At 54.5% G+C, this 16,262-nt stretch overlaps 5 protein-coding genes across 5 annotated transcripts; 3 read left to right on the forward strand and 2 right to left on the reverse strand.

The window, feature by feature from the left end:
- Positions 1 to 4,386: 4,386 nt before the first annotated feature.
- On the reverse strand, positions 4,387 to 5,682 carry LTHEOB_8890 (Uridine cytidine; the record flags this gene model as incomplete). Its single annotated transcript, XM_035518417.1, has 4 exons — positions 4,387 to 4,511; positions 4,632 to 4,771; positions 4,960 to 5,465; positions 5,536 to 5,682. The coding sequence occupies 4 exons, from the start codon at positions 5,680 to 5,682 to the stop codon at positions 4,387 to 4,389; spliced, it is 918 nt and encodes a 305-aa protein (XP_035369789.1).
- Positions 5,683 to 6,136: 454 nt separating this feature from the next.
- Positions 6,137 to 9,269, forward strand: LTHEOB_8891 (Peroxisomal hydratase-dehydrogenase-epimerase; the record flags this gene model as incomplete). The annotated part of the gene is made up of 6 exons (XM_035518418.1): positions 6,137 to 6,295; positions 6,364 to 6,591; positions 6,654 to 6,762; positions 6,812 to 8,125; positions 8,319 to 8,426; positions 8,479 to 9,269. 6 exons carry the CDS (start codon positions 6,137 to 6,139, stop codon positions 9,267 to 9,269), a joined length of 2,709 nt encoding a protein of 902 aa, XP_035369790.1.
- A 1,847-nt stretch (positions 9,270 to 11,116) lies between these two features.
- LTHEOB_8892 (Major facilitator superfamily transporter) lies at positions 11,117 to 12,843 on the reverse strand (the record flags this gene model as incomplete). The annotated part of the gene is made up of 6 exons (XM_035518419.1): positions 11,117 to 11,290; positions 11,343 to 11,462; positions 11,521 to 12,073; positions 12,135 to 12,443; positions 12,501 to 12,655; positions 12,709 to 12,843. The coding sequence occupies 6 exons, from the start codon at positions 12,841 to 12,843 to the stop codon at positions 11,117 to 11,119; spliced, it is 1,446 nt and encodes a 481-aa protein (XP_035369791.1).
- Positions 12,844 to 13,296: 453 nt separating this feature from the next.
- On the forward strand, positions 13,297 to 14,612 carry LTHEOB_8893 (Clavaminate synthase-like protein; the record flags this gene model as incomplete). The annotated part of the gene is made up of 4 exons (XM_035518420.1): positions 13,297 to 13,363; positions 13,420 to 13,718; positions 13,773 to 13,991; positions 14,046 to 14,612. The coding sequence occupies 4 exons, from the start codon at positions 13,297 to 13,299 to the stop codon at positions 14,610 to 14,612; spliced, it is 1,152 nt and encodes a 383-aa protein (XP_035369792.1).
- Positions 14,613 to 15,449: 837 nt separating this feature from the next.
- On the forward strand, positions 15,450 to 16,249 carry LTHEOB_8894 (Elongation factor 1-gamma protein; the record flags this gene model as incomplete). The annotated part of the gene is made up of 3 exons (XM_035518421.1): positions 15,450 to 15,687; positions 15,759 to 16,060; positions 16,115 to 16,249. 3 exons carry the CDS (start codon positions 15,450 to 15,452, stop codon positions 16,247 to 16,249), a joined length of 675 nt encoding a protein of 224 aa, XP_035369793.1.
- Between the last annotated feature and the right edge of the window lie 13 nt (positions 16,250 to 16,262).

A 16,262-nucleotide genomic window follows, 5' to 3' on the forward strand; every position in this document is an offset into this window, starting at 1 on the left:
CCTCCAAAAGACGGTGAAGCGGCGGCAACCACTGCAACGGCAGATGACTACGCAAGCAGCACGTAAAGCACGCCGCGAGTTCTAGACTCCGTGTGCCGCGGAGCCACGGGCAAGGCTTGATGCGGGCGCCCGTCATTACGAAATCCCGCTTGATCTAGGCTTCACCACTCGGTCATTATCTGCCGCCTGCGTGGGGAGCGCATTGAGACGTGCAGGCTGGTCGAGGAGCAGTACGACTACCTACGGCTCCTTAACCAAGCTTCCCCTTCCCTGGCACATCCTCACCCGTGCCGAATGATGCCAGTTTCGTCACGGCAACGCGCCTTCCACGCGAGCTCGGGCGATTGGATCACATTGGCTTGTTGGCCGTCTCCACCGGTTTAGCACCGGTGGGCCCCCGCTCGGCAGCGGCGGGCTGGGGATCTTCTGGCAAGGCGGCGTCATTTGGTCACAGGTCGTGGCGATTCCCAATCACACTGCGGAAGCGCCCAACACGCTGCAGGTTTTGGGGTACGCCCCAAAGCTGCTGAAAGGCTGCATTAGGCCGCCATGATCGAACAAGGTGAGCTCATCGCACATTCCTCCACACAAGCTCTGAACCACTCCCTATCGCCGTCCAATTGATCACCACTATTGGCTCGGTGTTGCTGTTTGTCATTCCCATCTAGAATGAGGCTGTTCCCAATTACCGAGAGCACCGCGATGCGAAATGATGCGGTGACGGCCGAAGGGCAGGGCAACATCCGCCACCGGCAGGGCCCGATAAGGCTTGGTGACGGGAATTTTCCCGAGGACATGGCCTTGGGACGGACAACCGTGTGCCCTCTCTCTCGCTTTCTCTCCGGACGATATTCAGGGTCAAGAACTTTGGGAGGTGTCCTCGGAAGCTACAAGATTGAAGGGCCGCACTTTGCAGGGCCGTGGTTAGCCCGTGGGCCAAGTGTGTTTGGGGCGAAGACAAGGCTCCTGGCTTGCGCTCTCCTTTCGCTTATTTGGGCGGTGGCCACGTGGGCGCCAGTCCGGGCTACGGCCTGGCTCCTGTACGAAACCAACTCCGTGTCACTCAGTCCTAACCCCCATTCTCGCATTCAAGCGAGCCATGAGAAAGACGTCTCTACCTGGGACGCAGGCCTGAGGTGTGAATGCGATAGGTCTTATGTCGGGTTTCGAACGCTTGGTGCGCAGCCTGTCGGATCCGCCTCCGCTTCTTACCCGGCGTTCATCAAATCATCAACCACGAGGTACGGACAGCTCGGTCTGCACGAAGCAAACGAAGAATCGCCAGATTGTGGTGGCCGGCTGCTTTCATGGATCTCTCTCTTCGCTGGGATCGGAACCGAGCCGTTTCGCTTGATTGAGAGAGTATGCAGGCCTGGACGAATCAATGCAATGCCCCATAGCATCACATTTTTCCTGCCTGGGAAAACATTGCAGCTGACCTGCGTCGGCTCGAGAGACGGCTTTTCGGGCACGCACAAGGTACCTGTTCAGGAAGTTCCAGGGCTTTCCAGAAGACGGCTCCGCCGAGGGATCAGGCGGAGGAGTCAGGGAAGATTGCACCCGGGGCCCTTGCGACGCAGCACGTCCTGGCCTGTCCGGTATCCACGCGTTCCCTTACCGCAAATAACTCTCCCCATGATGCTGCAGCTCTCTGGGCTCGGCTGCCGTCAGGCTGACCTGCCCCTGGTCCGGTTTGGCCGACCTCACGAAGATCACGCCGTGTGAATGACACCCATGCCATATACATCTATATTGGTGATCATATCCGGGTAGAGGAACAATAGCTAAAGACGCCCCTTTGATTCGTTCCCCAGACAGAGGCGCTACTGTCGTTTCCAATGCACCAAGGCCGGCAGGAGGAAAACGATGGGACAGACCACTTCCAACTCGTGTCACATCCTTCAACTAATGGCGTAGCAGGGGGTTGGAGGTAACGGTACCTCATGATCACTTCTTCATTAGGCAGCAGTCGTGCACATCCTCGTCCGCTGCTAGTGAAGACGGCCTGGCCCCCTCATCTTCTCCTCTTCCGCCTCCACCAACGGGCCTTTCTCTTGGCCCTCATCGCAACACGCACGCCGAGAGAGGGCATAGCTGCTTCACCGGTGAAGAAAATATTTTCTGCAGACTATTGTTAGTGCGGGATCCGCGGAGCCTTCTGATAACCCGCATCGCGCGATTCAGTCGTACTCGGCAAATCGATCCACAAGAGCCAAATTGAGCGCACATAGCCTTCGGTGATAACGCGAGAACTGAGAGCTAGTCGGATGTCCACTCAGTGGCTTTGGTAAGCAGGTAAGACACTTGTTTGGGAGAAGTCGATAAGTGGAGGAAGCATGCCATGAGTCTACACTCACAGCCATACAGCTTTCCCCTGTGTGCTTCCTCACCACGCGCGGCTGCATTGACTAGTTCTCTTCTCAGTCATGTTAATGGTCATACTAAGGCTGGTGTTTTCAGGTGCAACTGCCGGGGCGCTTCCCCTCCCTATCAGTAATCGAACCTTGAAACCGCACACCAGCGACGCCCCTATTCACCTCAACCATCACTCAAACAACCATCAAACCTTACCCACAGGCTTTTCTAATGAGCGCAGCAGATTCGTACGAACCGAAGTGCCCGGCGAAAACCTTGACTGATACACACGCTCAACCCCGCTTTGTGCGAACGTTCGTTCCGATACAGTGCGACACTGTCACAATACTCCATCATCTGGCCCTCCCAACCATCGATACAGACCGAGGTATGCGCTTGCTGAAGGGCACAGTCTGCATGCAGTCCGATGGTTAGTGCAGGAACTGCCGGTATCGAGACAGGACTGGCACAATACGACATCCGCTCATCGGCGATTCCACACCCCACACGCAACAAACGCATGGCCGTTCCGGCATTCATCATGGAAGATCAGAAGGGTGATTGATCTCATGCAAGTGGCGGTAAGAAGGTTTCGATCAGGAGACGGCGAAGCGGCTGCGGGCCGACCCGTGCCTCGTTGCGAAGCAAGCAGGTGGCGCTACGAATGCCGAATCCTCCTCGCACGTCCGCCTTTACCTACGCTATGGAGCCTAGAGAACGACTAAGGCTTCGCCTATCGTGGCGTCATAGCGATGTAGGCGAGAGATGGTGCAAAAGGGGCACGCGGCGGTCGCCACGAGCTACTAACTGTATAGGACCGACAACAAACACCACAACAACATCGAGATCTACCTTTCCATCGCAGCACGAATTCTTTCACAATGAAACGTCGCCATCACGAGTATCCAGCCTTTACAGCGAAACTCGGAAATGAAAACCGTTCGATAACTGCGAAGCCGGACCGCTCAGCTGTAGATCCTCTTCCTCGTCGCCTCCCGCGAAGCCGCATCGCTCATACACACCCGAACGCAAAACACCATGACGATTTCATCGACACATAAAATCGTTGATATCGACTCGGATCGTTGGAAATCCCTACATCAAAACCCGATGCTTTGTCCGGCGATAGTAGTCGTTTTGCTCGTCTAGCGTCTGTCTGCACGAGGTTCTCATAAACGAGCTGCTAAGCGGTGGGCTAAGCGGTAGGCTAAGCGTCAAACTTCGCGAGCGGATGTTAATATAAGGTATAACATCTCTATACCCGAAAGGTAGGTTACGCAACAACGGTAATGTGTAAAGCGCTATCGTGTCGTAACATCCCACGCGGTATAGTACGCATCCTGGTGCGGTTACGGTACGCTGCGCGAGTTTGTTTGTTCACCCGGTAGTGTTACAACGGGTGTGGTTGCGCTTGAAAGTTCATCCACCTCTCTATTCGCATTTCGGGCGTTGGTGACGAACAAGACTGATGGGCTAAGCACCGGTGGTGTGTTGTGTTGAAACATTGGCCGTTTCCTGCCCTCGCTTCAAATATCACCCGATAAGGAATATTGAGGCTCTTTGACCGTCTTGGTGGTATTTTTAGACATGATATCATTCAAATCAAACCTACGGAAAATCTATCTACCTACTCACCTCTCTGCGAACCCGGCTAGCTCGTGATGACTACGTATTGTCGGATGACAGCACCGGAAACGAGCAGTGACTCGCGTCCGCATCAGTGCATGCCACGGACCGACCGAACAGCTGAGCTGCCATTATCGAGTCTGAGCTCTTGTCAAAGCTTCGGTTCGCCTCATTCATGTGTGCGTGGGATGATTATCTTGCGTGAGGCGGACGTAAGGCGTTGCAAAGACCTTGTCCACCGACTTTTTGTCGTTTATCTCTCGCTCTCTTACTAGTTCCATCCCTGCGCATGAATGCCCCTGACGATGCTAATTCACAGCGGAGTATTGATGACCATTCACACTATGCACAGTGCTGGTTCCTTACCTTGGCAACGTTTGCTCTTTCTTTGCGCTTTCACTGCGCCTACAGCTTCTGGACGGACTTGACGCGACGGTCCTTGCCAACGACGAGACGGAGCTGCTTGCCCTTTTCGCCCTTGAAAATGCCGGAACGGAGAGTCTCAGTATAGAGCTCGTACGCGGGATAGTCTTTCGTGAGGTATGCTATCAGCCCCGGTTCATTCCAGACTTATTGCTTCCTCTTGCAGTAGAGCAAAGTACCAGGAAGAATAAAAGTAGAGGGGAAGTTGCGGAGCCTGCAAAACTTACAGCCGTTCACGAAGTTCATGACCTGCGCATCCGTCATGCCAGTACCCTTGGCAGCGCGCATAGCAGCTTCCTGCTGCAGGCGCCAGTCGTAGACGTACTGCGTGTTCTCGGCATCGATATGCACAAAGGCGTCAAGCATGCTGTATTTCCGTTTTCCGCGGGCAAGGCGCGGAAGCCATCAGCACAAAAACACAAGGAAATCAACAGCGCCTCAACTTTCAGCCGAGTCGCGGCCTAGGGGCCCTCAACACCACAAAGCGGCCCGAAAGTGGGATTTTGCTCACTGAGCGCGGAATTAGGGAGGACGGAGAGAGGGACTGGCACTCACTCAGTCAGCGCGTCGTACTCGCGCAGCTTGTCGTTCACGAAGCGCAAGTGCGCAAGCTCGTGGCGCGCCAGCTGGCCATCGTAGCTCTCGCCGGCGTCCACGCGCTTCTTCGCATCGGCCCAGCGCGCCTCCAGCACGTCGTCCGGCAGCGCGCGGAAGCCGACGCACCAGCCCTCGAAGACAACGACCTCGACGGGCGGCTGCCCGGGAGCGTTGACCTCCTCCCACGTCTCGGCCGGCGCGCGGTCGCCAGCGCCCGCGAAGCGCGACTTGTCATAGACGGGGATCTTGGTCGGCTGTTTGTGCAAGAGCGAGGCGAAGACGGATCGGCCGAGGTCGAGGTCGTGCGTGCTGGGCTCGCCGCGGTGCTGGATGAGCGGGTTGGTCGGGTCGGTCGAGGCGAGGGCGATTTGGTCGTCGTGGGTCAGGTAGAGGTCGTCGATGCTGAGGACGGCGGTGGGGAGCGAGTAGGGCGGGGAACGGAGCGTGCTGCAGAGGGTGGTGACCTGCGCGAGGAATGAGGGCTGTTAGCAGCTGCCAATGGCTCGCTCTGTGTCGCGTGGATTGCATTCTCACCAGGGTCGTCTTGCCAGCGCCCTGCACGCCATTCAGGCCCAGGAAGAAGGGCCGCGCATTCTCGCCATGCAGAGCGCGGTGGGCCTTGATGCGGTCGAGGATGAAGGGAATGCAGTGCTCTGACTTGTCGTCGATGATGGCGGACATGGCTGCGATTCCTGAGTGGTGACGGTTTCGTGCTTGTGCTTAGGCCGAGAGTCAGGTGGACTGGTGAGAGCCAGAGTTTACGGGCGGTAGCGTCATCATCTTGGGCGAACATGTGAAGACAGCCGCCTCTGGATTCGTGGGGTCCTGGTTAGCGCCCCCACAAAAAGGTCCTGGGCTGCTCCCCCGCCAATGGCGGCGTCGGTTCCAACACAGCCGAGGCTGTGACGACGATTGCCGTGAGCAGCTCGGCTTCGTCCACGCGCGCGTTCCCTGTGCAGCTACTTTATACCTATCCCGCACCGAGACGGCCCCTTCTCCTCCGCACTTTCATCCCTTCTCCAGCTTTTCCCTTCTCCTCCTCCACACTTCTCCACACGAGAGCTGCGCAGAGCTTCCGTCGATCGGCTCCTTGTTTTCTCTATTCTTTGTGTTGCCCCTCCACACTATATCCATTATGGCCGAACAACTGCGCTTCGATGGCCAAACCGTCGTCGTGACGGGTGCCGGTGGTGGCCTGGGCAAGGCCTATGCCACCTTCTTCGGCTCGCGGGGTGCTAACGTCGTCGTCAACGACCTGGGTGGCTCCTTCAAGGGTGAGGGCAACTCGACAAAGGTGCGTTCCCTGAGCTCAGCTTCCCCCGGAAAGCTCCCCGAAGCTGACTTTCACGTGAAAATCGATAGGCAGCGGACGTGGTCGTCGACGAGATCAAAAAGGCCGGCGGTAAGGCCGTCGCCAATTACGACAGCGTCGAGAACGGCGACCGCATCATCGACACTGCGATCAAGGCCTTTGGCCGCATTGATATCCTTATCAACAACGCCGGTATCCTCCGCGATGTGAGCTTCAAGAACATGAAGGATGCGGACTGGGACTTGATCAACAGCGTCCACGTCAAGGGTGCATACAAGGTGTGTATATCCGAAACACATGGATTGGTAAAGAGAACGGATGATGCTGATACTGGATGTAGTGCGCAAGAGCAGCGTGGCCGCACTTCAGAAAACAAAAGTATGGCCGCGTTATCAACACTGCGTCTGCAGCAGGCCTCTTTGGCAACTTTGGCCAGTGCAATTACTCTGGTAAGCAACATGTTAGTTATGCAGAGACTAGCTGCTAACAGGAGAGTAGCCGCCAAATTGGCCCAGGTTGGCTTCACCGAGACTCTCGCAAAGGAGGGTCTTAAGTACAACATCCTCGCCAACGTCATTGCTCCTATTGCAGCAAGCCGCATGACCGAGACCATCATGCCCCCGGATGTTCTCGAGAACCTGAAGCCTGACTGGATCGTCCCGCTCGTCGCCGTTCTGGTCCACCCCTCCAACACCGAGGAGACTGGATCTATCTTTGAGGTTGGCGGTGGCCACGTTGCGAAGCTGAGGTGGGAGCGTGCCAAGGGTGGCCTCCTCAAGGCCGACAGCACCATGACCCCTGGTGCTGTTCTGGCCAAGTGGAGCGATATCACCGACTTCTCCAAGCCCGAGTACCCGACCGGTCCGGCGAACTTTGTCGAGCTGCTCGAGGAAGCACAGAAGATTCCTTCCAACCCGCCTGCACAGAACCCTGACTTCACGGGCAAGGTTGCACTCATCACTGGCGGTGGTGCTGGTCTTGGTCGTGCATATGCTCTGCTTTTTGCAAAGTATGGCGCGAAGATTGTCATCAACGATCTGGCCGACCCGGACACTGTTGTCCAGGAGATCCAGAAGCTTGGCGGTCAGGCAGTCGGTGTCAAGGCATCCGCAGAGGAGGGTGATGTTGTCGTTAAGGCCGCCATTGACGCTTACGGCCGGATTGACATTATCATCAACAATGCAGGTATCCTCCGTGATAAGGCCTTCGCCAACATGGACGACAGCCAGTGGGATTCGGTCATGAACGTCCATCTCCGTGGCACTTACAAGGTTACCAAGGCGGCCTGGCCTTACATGCTCAAGCAGAAGTACGGCCGCATTGTCAACACCACCTCTACCAGCGGTATCTACGGTAACTTCGGTCAGGCCAACTACGCTGCGGCCAAGTGCGGTATCCTGGGCTTCTCTCGTGCCCTTGCTCGCGAAGGTGCCAAGAACAACATTTTCGTGAACACCATCGCCCCCAATGCTGGTACCAACATGACCCGTACCATCCTGCCTGAGGAGCTCGTGCAGGCATTCAAGCCTGACTACGTTGCTCCCCTCGTCGTCGCTCTCTGCTCCGACAGCGTTCCCGACCCCACAGGCGGTCTTTACGAGGTCGGCAGTGGCTGGCAGGGCGCTACCAGGTGGCAGCGTTCTGGCGGCCACGGCTTCCCTATCGACGTCAAGCTTACTCCCGAGGCCGTCAAGCAGGTGTGGCCCAAGATCATCAACTTCGACGACGGCCGTGCCGACCACCCCACCGAGCCCAACGACAGTGCTGGCAAGATCATGGCCAACTTCTCAAACAGAAGTGGTTCGGCGGGCGGTAAGTCCAAGCTCTAGATTAGCCACTCAATGTGTTTCTATTGTAAAATCTCGCATCGAGAAATTTTGTATAATGAAAGAATTGTATACCCTCTTCATCATCCAACCCTGAATCTACCCATCACCATTTTGTGAAAACTTTGCCCTGACCTATTCTACCTTCTCATTTTCGTTTCACTGACCAACCCATGCAGAATCCTCCGGCGGCGATAACGAAATTCTCCAAGCAATTGAGGAGGCAAAGAAGGCGAAGGCTGAAGGAACCGACTTCGTCTATGATGACCGTGATGTCATTCTATACAGTAAGTGGTGTTGAAACACATGAATTGACTCGTAGCTAATGTTCTTCACCAGACCTTGGTATTGGCGCGAAGCGTACCGACCTGCCTCTCGTTTTCGAAAACGACGAGAACTTCCAGGTCGTCCCGACTTTCGGTGTCATCCCGCCCTTCAATGCCACTGCCCCCTTCAGCATGGCTGATGTGGTGCCCAACTTCTCTCCGATGATGCTTCTGCACGGCGAGCAATATCTCGAGATCCGCAAATTCCCCATTCCGACATCGGCCACGCTCGTGTCATACCCGTCGCTGGTCGAGGTCGTCGATAAGGGCAAATCGGGCATCATCGTGACAGGTACCGTGACGAAGGATAAGGCAACTGGCGAGGACCTCTTCTACAACGAGGCCACCGTCTTCATTCGCGGCTCGGGTGGTTTCGGTGGACCCAAGAAGGGTGCAGACCGCGGCCCTGCGACCAAGGTGCACGTGCCGCCCAAGCGTGCGCCCGACGCCGTTGTTGAGGAGAAGACGACCGAGGAGCAGGCAGCCATCTATCGTCTCAGCGGTGACCGCAACCCGCTGCACATCGACCCCGAATTCAGCAAGGTGGGCGGCTTCGAGACTCCGATCCTGCACGGCTTGTGCTTCTTCGGCATCGCGGGCAAGCACATCTTGAAGACGTTCGGCATGTTCAGGAACATCAAGGTTAGGTTCGCCGGCACGGTTTTGCCGGGTCAGACGCTCAGGACGGAGATGTGGAAGGCAGGAAACACTGTCATCTTCCAGGTTGTGGTGAAGGAGACTGGAAAGTTGGCTATTGCGGGTGCGGGTGCTGAGTTGGTGGGTGCGGAGAAGGCCAAGCTGTGAATAAGAGGCGGAAGCTGAATGTTGGGAATTTGGATGAAGGGAGTTCGTTGGAAAAGTGGATGAGCATATGTAACTTTTACGTCTTACTTCATATGGGTTCCGTGTAGGATTTGCATAAACATTTGTTCTCGGATATACTTTCTTGCATCTGTCAGCTGCTGCTCGGTTCTCGTGTACATGCATGTAAAACTTAGCTGGGACTTTAAACTGCGGCACTATGTGCTGGGGGCTGAACGACATCATTACCAGCACATACAAGTTCAATTTCGCTGCTTGTGTTTTTGTTTTACTTTACAAGAAATAGGATGGTGTATGGCCAATAGCCAATCCGAACCAGCACTTTAGCGTTTTGTTCATCATTTTTCGAGTGGTTTTTAGTCGGTCGGTGGGTAGAGGTGGACAGATAATTTTTAGACAAACAAAATATATGTGGGTAGTCAAAGCTATCGTCCGGACGTGTATGTAAAATTAAAAGTTTGACGTACCGAACGCGGACAGAATTCTAACAGCATGTTATCAAACTACTAGGCGTAAGATAAAAGAAGTAGAAGCGACCGGCTTCTGATGAATTGCCTTGTCGGGCGCCTAACACGTAGCAGTCGCAAGTGGTGCACCTACACTTATTAAAAGCTCGTCCTTCCCCAACCCTACTGAAATTAACTAGACTACGATAACTCTACTCCTATCTTAGTATACGAGAAAACTTCCTCTAGTCTAACAGTCCCTGCTTTAGTCAACAACTAGTCATTATGTCTAGCACCGACCTGAGAGTAACGAAGACGGAATAAAGACTTTCGAAGAACGGCTGACTGCCAGCCGGACCTCATCCGCAGAACTAGGCTGACAGTTGGAAGCGCTCTACGAAGCGAATGATATCCTAGGCTTAGTCGAGAATAAACTCCGCCAGTACGCCGAAGCGGACAACTATACAAACCTACAACAATAAGCCAATCAAGAGCAATTTCGCAAGCGTAGAGCTTGATGTTCATTCCTCGTCCCAATTAAGTAGTATGCAGTCGACGAGCTCCCTGAATACCAGGTACGAGTTCTGAACCATGGATCACTCAAGGAAAAGGGCGGAAAAAAGAAGATGACTACCATAGTCGATGACAAGCCCGTCTTTTTCGATGAGATCAACGCAAGGGAATTAGTGTTATAGAACACCATTCGCCCGGCCAGGGGGTGCCTTTTCCATCATGCGATTACATCCATGGTATGGGCCAAACAAATGCAATGGACGGGCTGGGAATAGGAGATGGGGAGTCTAGTCGCACTCAAGAACTGGATGACGCTGGCGAATATCTCAGCGATACCTTGTTGGATGCCCTATGGACCCATTTCATGGATAGGGACATGCCTGATAGCCTGCTCAAGGCTACCTTTGTTGATTCGGCCACCTCAGATATCCGTAGCGGGTTGCTACAATGGCGTGCAGCTTCAGAAGATACCAAGATGAACGATACTAGTAGAGATGAGGACAGCGTGGAAGATGAAGAGAATGAGGAGAGTGAGGGAATGGAAGCGTAATCTTGGCAGTTTCCGTTTCGGCGAATAGTTGGAAGGCGTCTGTTACACTGTATTAATTCTAGCCGCCTCGATCAGTGAACTCAGGCACAAAACTCAGAGAAATGATAAATGGGAGCAGCTCTTTTCGTAGTAGTACGATCATGGTACACATGAACCTCATCCGAAGGTATCATCTGGACTTGAACGTACAATTAATAATCATACATTCATATCCGGAAGATAGCTTCAAATGCCCCCTCAAGTTGGATAATTCCTCGCAAATAGTGCAAAAATGTGACCGTGGTCAATATCATTGTTTGTACACACGTTATGTTTCTATCTCACTTCTTCAATACATCTGCTCTATACTCCACATCGACATCATCACTGGCGTCGACTTCGACACCCTCGAAGACCTGGTTCTGCTGCCGTTTCTGCCGGGAATGGAGGAACACAATACCAAGCACAAGCATGACTTGAACCAAGTTATTTGCCATGACCCACCACCAACCGAACTGCACTCACAATTAGCAACCATTGATAAAATCTGCACGGGGCAACACATACCTTGAACCTCGGGGCCTGCGGAGTTGGGAAAGTCACAATGTTCAATCCCGCCAGCAAGGCCTGGCCAAAAGCGTTCATGCTTGCCACAACAACCGTCCGCTCTTCGGCAGAGTGCATTGTCTACACGGTTCTCCAATTAGAATTCCCCATCACTGACAGGTTTGCGGGCGAGACTTACCACTTCAGACGCCCAGCTCATGAAGAGAGGGTTCAGAGCGCCTCCCAAGCCAGCGATGTAAAACGCAAACAACTTCAGGCCGACAGGGATATACCATATGGCCATGCAGATGCTTCCAAACACCATGCAAAGGCAGATGCACAGCGACGGCAGCCACCTATTGCCCTTGGCGTCAGCCCAGTAGCAGAAGCCGAGGGCGGCGACGATGGACACTGCGCTCTGGCCGGTCGGGATGTTGTTGATCTCGCTCGGCGAGTACCTGTCGGCGTGGGCCTTGAGGTACAGGCTGAAGGGCTGGCCGTTGGTGATCATGGCCTGGTTGAAGACGATGTAGAGCAGCACGAAGCAGTACCAGCGCCAGGACTTGAAGACGTTGGCGATGACGCCCTTGGTCAGCTTGACTTTGGGCGCTTCGTTGCCGTCGGAGGAGAGGCGCGCGCGCGCGAGGGCGATCTCGGCGTCGGTGAGCCAGCGGCTGGGCTTGCGCGAGTCCGGGCGTGCGGGGAAGGCAATGGCGCCGAAGATGGCGATGGGGATGGTCAGGCAACCACAACTGCGGGTGCCATTGTGATCAGTACCAGAAAAGGGCAGTACTGGGGAGATAAATCACTTACACGATGAACAGCCATCGCCATCCGGCCATGCCGTGCACGCCGTTCAGATTGGTGTAGCAGGCGGACTGAAAGTAGCCAGCGAACATGGTTCCTAATGGACCGGCGATGTAGAATAGGGACAGCCGGCGGGAGATTTCGGATTTCTTGTACCAACAGCCGATGCAGTAGATGACTCCCGGGTACGCAACGGTTTCGAAGACACCGCTGAAGAAACGGATCACGTAAACGTGGCCAACCGTGTCCACGAAAGCAGTCGCCAGAGTTAGGCAGCCCCAGACGACCTCGCAGAAAGGAATGAAAATGTTCGGCCTGTTCATCTCACTGATTAGTTTTTTCGTTTTATCATCAATCCTCCGGAATACTTACGCAACGCGGGTGAGGAGCAAATTGGCGGGAATCATCATGGCGCAGTATCCGGCCTGGAATACACCAGTGGTGTATTGAAGGTCATTTCCTTCCATACCCACATCTTCTTTCATCCCGGTAACGTAGGCATTTTGGAATGCTTGAAGGTCAAGGAACTGTAGGAACCGTCAGCTCGATTGACAATGGAATCAGGTAAGAGGAGTGTTACTTTGGTGAAGAATGTGAGGCATCCGAAAGTCAGGATCATGAAGTCCTGCTTCAGGAGCAGCTTCTTCTCCGCTTTGGTTGCGTCCACATCAAACCATGACCATTTGTGGTACCACTTCTCAGAAGAGGGGAGCATTTTGGCACGATGATCAGGAGATGGAGGATGATTGCGACATCGGGACCAAGTTCGTGGAGAGATGGTTGAATATTTGACTCATTTCGGTTATCTCTGGGTGGACTGTATCGGGGGTGCAATCAACTCGGCCTTGCTAGTACGACGCGTACTATCGTTATCGGGCAAGGGTTCCCCGCTCTAGCCGTCGGGAGCTCCACTTCCAACGTCCACCCTATCAAAACCGGGTAATTAGTCGCTGGAGCGTCCGCTCTGCATCAACATGGTGGACGCGATGATGTGGAGTGCGGGGAAGGAGCAGTCTGGCATTGTCGTTCCCACTCCTCCTCCACTCCACCGTGAAACTCTGGAGTTGAAGTATTAAAATACGCTTGCTGAAGCTCAAAAGATCACAACAACAACCTGAATCTTAACACAACAACACTGAGCATCATTTTCTCAGGAAGTTTAATCAACATGTCTTCCACAACATCTCGTCCCACTATCCCCAAGTTCGTTCCCGCAGAGCCTACTAAGGAGCAACGTACGTCCACTACTATCGCACAAAGTTATCTATGCATGAGCTGATAAGTGAGATAGTCGACTGGATAGAACTGGTCAACATCGATTTCGCCAAGTATGACGACCCGAAGACCAGAAAGGAGCTAGCACAAGATCTCCTCAAGGCTGTGACCGAGCACGGCTTCCTCACAATCTCCAACCATGGCATCTCAGAGGAGCTCTACGAGTCTCAGATGAGTCTTGCACACGCCGTCATGACTCTGCCGCCTGAGGAGAAGCTTCCATTTGAGGCTACGCCGGAGGAGGATGCCAGTGGTCTGTACGTCGGCTTCAAGCCGTCCGACGAGCGCGGTATCAAGGGTGGTTTCCACAAGACTGTACGGCTTCGCAAATAGAGATTCTCATGAGCTTGCTGCTGACAGAACTCACAGCTGGATCACTACAACATTCTCGTGCACGACCCGGAGAACCACAAGCACCCAGCCATCCTCGAGCCTCACATGGATGAAGTGAATCAGACCATGCACATCATCCGTGAAAACGTCCTGAAGAAGCTCCTCGTGCTGGTGGCCATGATCTTGGAGGTTCCCGAGGAAGTGGTGCTCCGCACCCACGCTTTCGGCAAGGAGAGCACCGAGTACCTCCGCTACGTACTGCTCCCCCTGCTTGTCTTCTGCCATCCGTACATCCGCTAACATCCGCAGATGATCTACAACCCCCGCACGGACGAAGACAACCAGCGCTACCGCGACCTCTACCTGGCGGGCCACACGGACTGGGGCACCTTCACGTTCCTCTTCTCGCAGCCCATCTCGGCGCTGCAGATCCTCGACAACCACGGGGCGTGGAAGTGGGTGCAGTACCTGCCGAACGCACTGGTCGTCAACGTCGGCGAGGCGCTCGAGCTACTGACGGGCGGCTTCTTCAAGGCCACCGTCCACCGCGTCGTCAAGCCGCCGCAGGACCAGGTCACCAAGAAGCGCGTCGGCGTCATCTACTTTACCCGCCCCGTCAACGAGGTGCCCCTGCGGCCTATCGACTCGCCGCTGCTGAAGCGTGTTGGCAGGAGCGAGCCGCTCGACCCCGTCGTGTACACCATGCCCGACTATCTGAACGCGAGGAAGCACGGGTACAAGAGGCTGGACTTTGATAACGATAAGCCGAGGGAGCAGGGCGTGCACGAGGACCCCTTCCACGGCGAGTACCATGATCCCCAGGGTTTCAAGGCGTTGGGAAAGGAGCCTATTCAGCCGCGGAGTGTGGCGGTTTGAAGTTTCGTCTGCAGTTTTTAGTAGTTGAGAAATACCATTTTGTTCATTGTCACACTTGATCACAAAAACGTCGGGTTTGTGCAGTGAGGGAATTGAGTTGGAGCCGGTAACAAAGGGCGTTTGACATTTCCCAAATTTGATGACTAGAAATAGCATGCTGACCATGTTTGTAGTTGAATCGAACATCCAGACATGCTCGTACGTTTACATCTATCTCAGGATATTTACTTCAACTGGGGATGTGAGAAGTAAAGCGTTCTCCATGGAACACAGGTTCAGCAACTCACAATTGAAGGAGTACGCAATGGCTTCCGACTACTGGGTCGCTCTACCTAGAATGACTTGTTGGGAGTCTGCATCTTCCATGCTTATCGGTGGACATAGTCCGTTGACGAGAGTCCACTTCGGCAAGTTTCGGTAGAGCCATTAAACGTGCAGTCTATCAATTCAGGTTTAAGACAGTTTCGATTCGTTGGCATAATAGCTGATGCCGTCGGCGCTTCTGACGTCCACGGCGACCATCCAGATGCAGTTTGATTTGCCTGCGGTGGCCAAGAGTGGCGGACGCAGGGCGGAGCTCCACCTCGACGCACGTCCGCCGCGTCCACCCCCGCATTCTCTCCATGCGGCTTGTCCACCTTCCGCCGCGAGCTTGAGTCCACCACACCGGTTCACTCCTCAACGGCTTCGCGAGCACAGGCCGAGAACTGCAGCACTCCGATCAGCCACAAAAGAGCATTCCAGTATTCACCCATCATGATGCGACACAGACTGCAAACCCCCGCTCCCTTCACCGACCCGACGAACACCACCTGACCAATTTCAATTTCCATCACCATGTCTTTCGGCAAGCTCTACAACTACCCCAAGGCGCCGCGGGCGACCATGTGCCTCTACGTCGCCGAGCTCAATAAGCTTGATGTCGAGATCGTCGAGGCCTGGCCTATCAAGGTCAACCCGTCCAAAGGTGGCGTCGGAGAGGCCTACCTCGCCAAGTTTCCCACCGGCAAGGTGCCCGCATTGGAGCGGCCGGATGGGTTCGTGCTGTACGAGTGCATAGCCGTGACATATTATCGTATGTAAACTTCCCTCCCCCTGTCCCGGACTTCGCTGTCAATTGTCGTGGACTGACGCACGATGTGTCAGTGGCCAAGCAAAACCCATCTACGACGCTGCTGGGCAAGACGCTTGAGGAAGAGGCGACGGTGCTGCGCTGGTCGTCATTCGCCAACAGCGAGCTCCTGCCGCCGATCATGGCATGGATCAACCCTGTCATCGGCAAGGCACCCTCCAGCCCGGAGATCCTTGCCGCGGCGGAGAAGGGCGCGGAGCCGATGGTCGACGTCGTTGCGCGGGAGCTGAAGGCGGGCAAGAAGTTTTTGGTTGGCGATTGCTTGACTATGGCGGACTTGTTTGTCGTCGCTGCGTTGGCAAGGGGGTACCAATTTGTAAGTTCTTTTTCTTTGCGTCGTTTTCAATGTCATTGCTAACCTGGTGAAAAGGTGTTTGCAAAGGGCTGGACGGAGAAGCACCCTGAAATCCATGAGTACTACTGGAGGATCAAGTCCGACCCGATCTATGTGAAGGTCGACGGAGAGCCTTATGTTCTTGCGAACGTTGGTGACAAGGCACCCTAAATAGAGAACCCAA

The sequence above is a fragment of the Lasiodiplodia theobromae genome, assembly GCF_012971845.1.
Source record: "Lasiodiplodia theobromae strain AM2As chromosome Unknown scaffold_29, whole genome shotgun sequence".
NCBI lineage: Eukaryota > Fungi > Ascomycota > Dothideomycetes > Botryosphaeriales > Botryosphaeriaceae > Lasiodiplodia > Lasiodiplodia theobromae.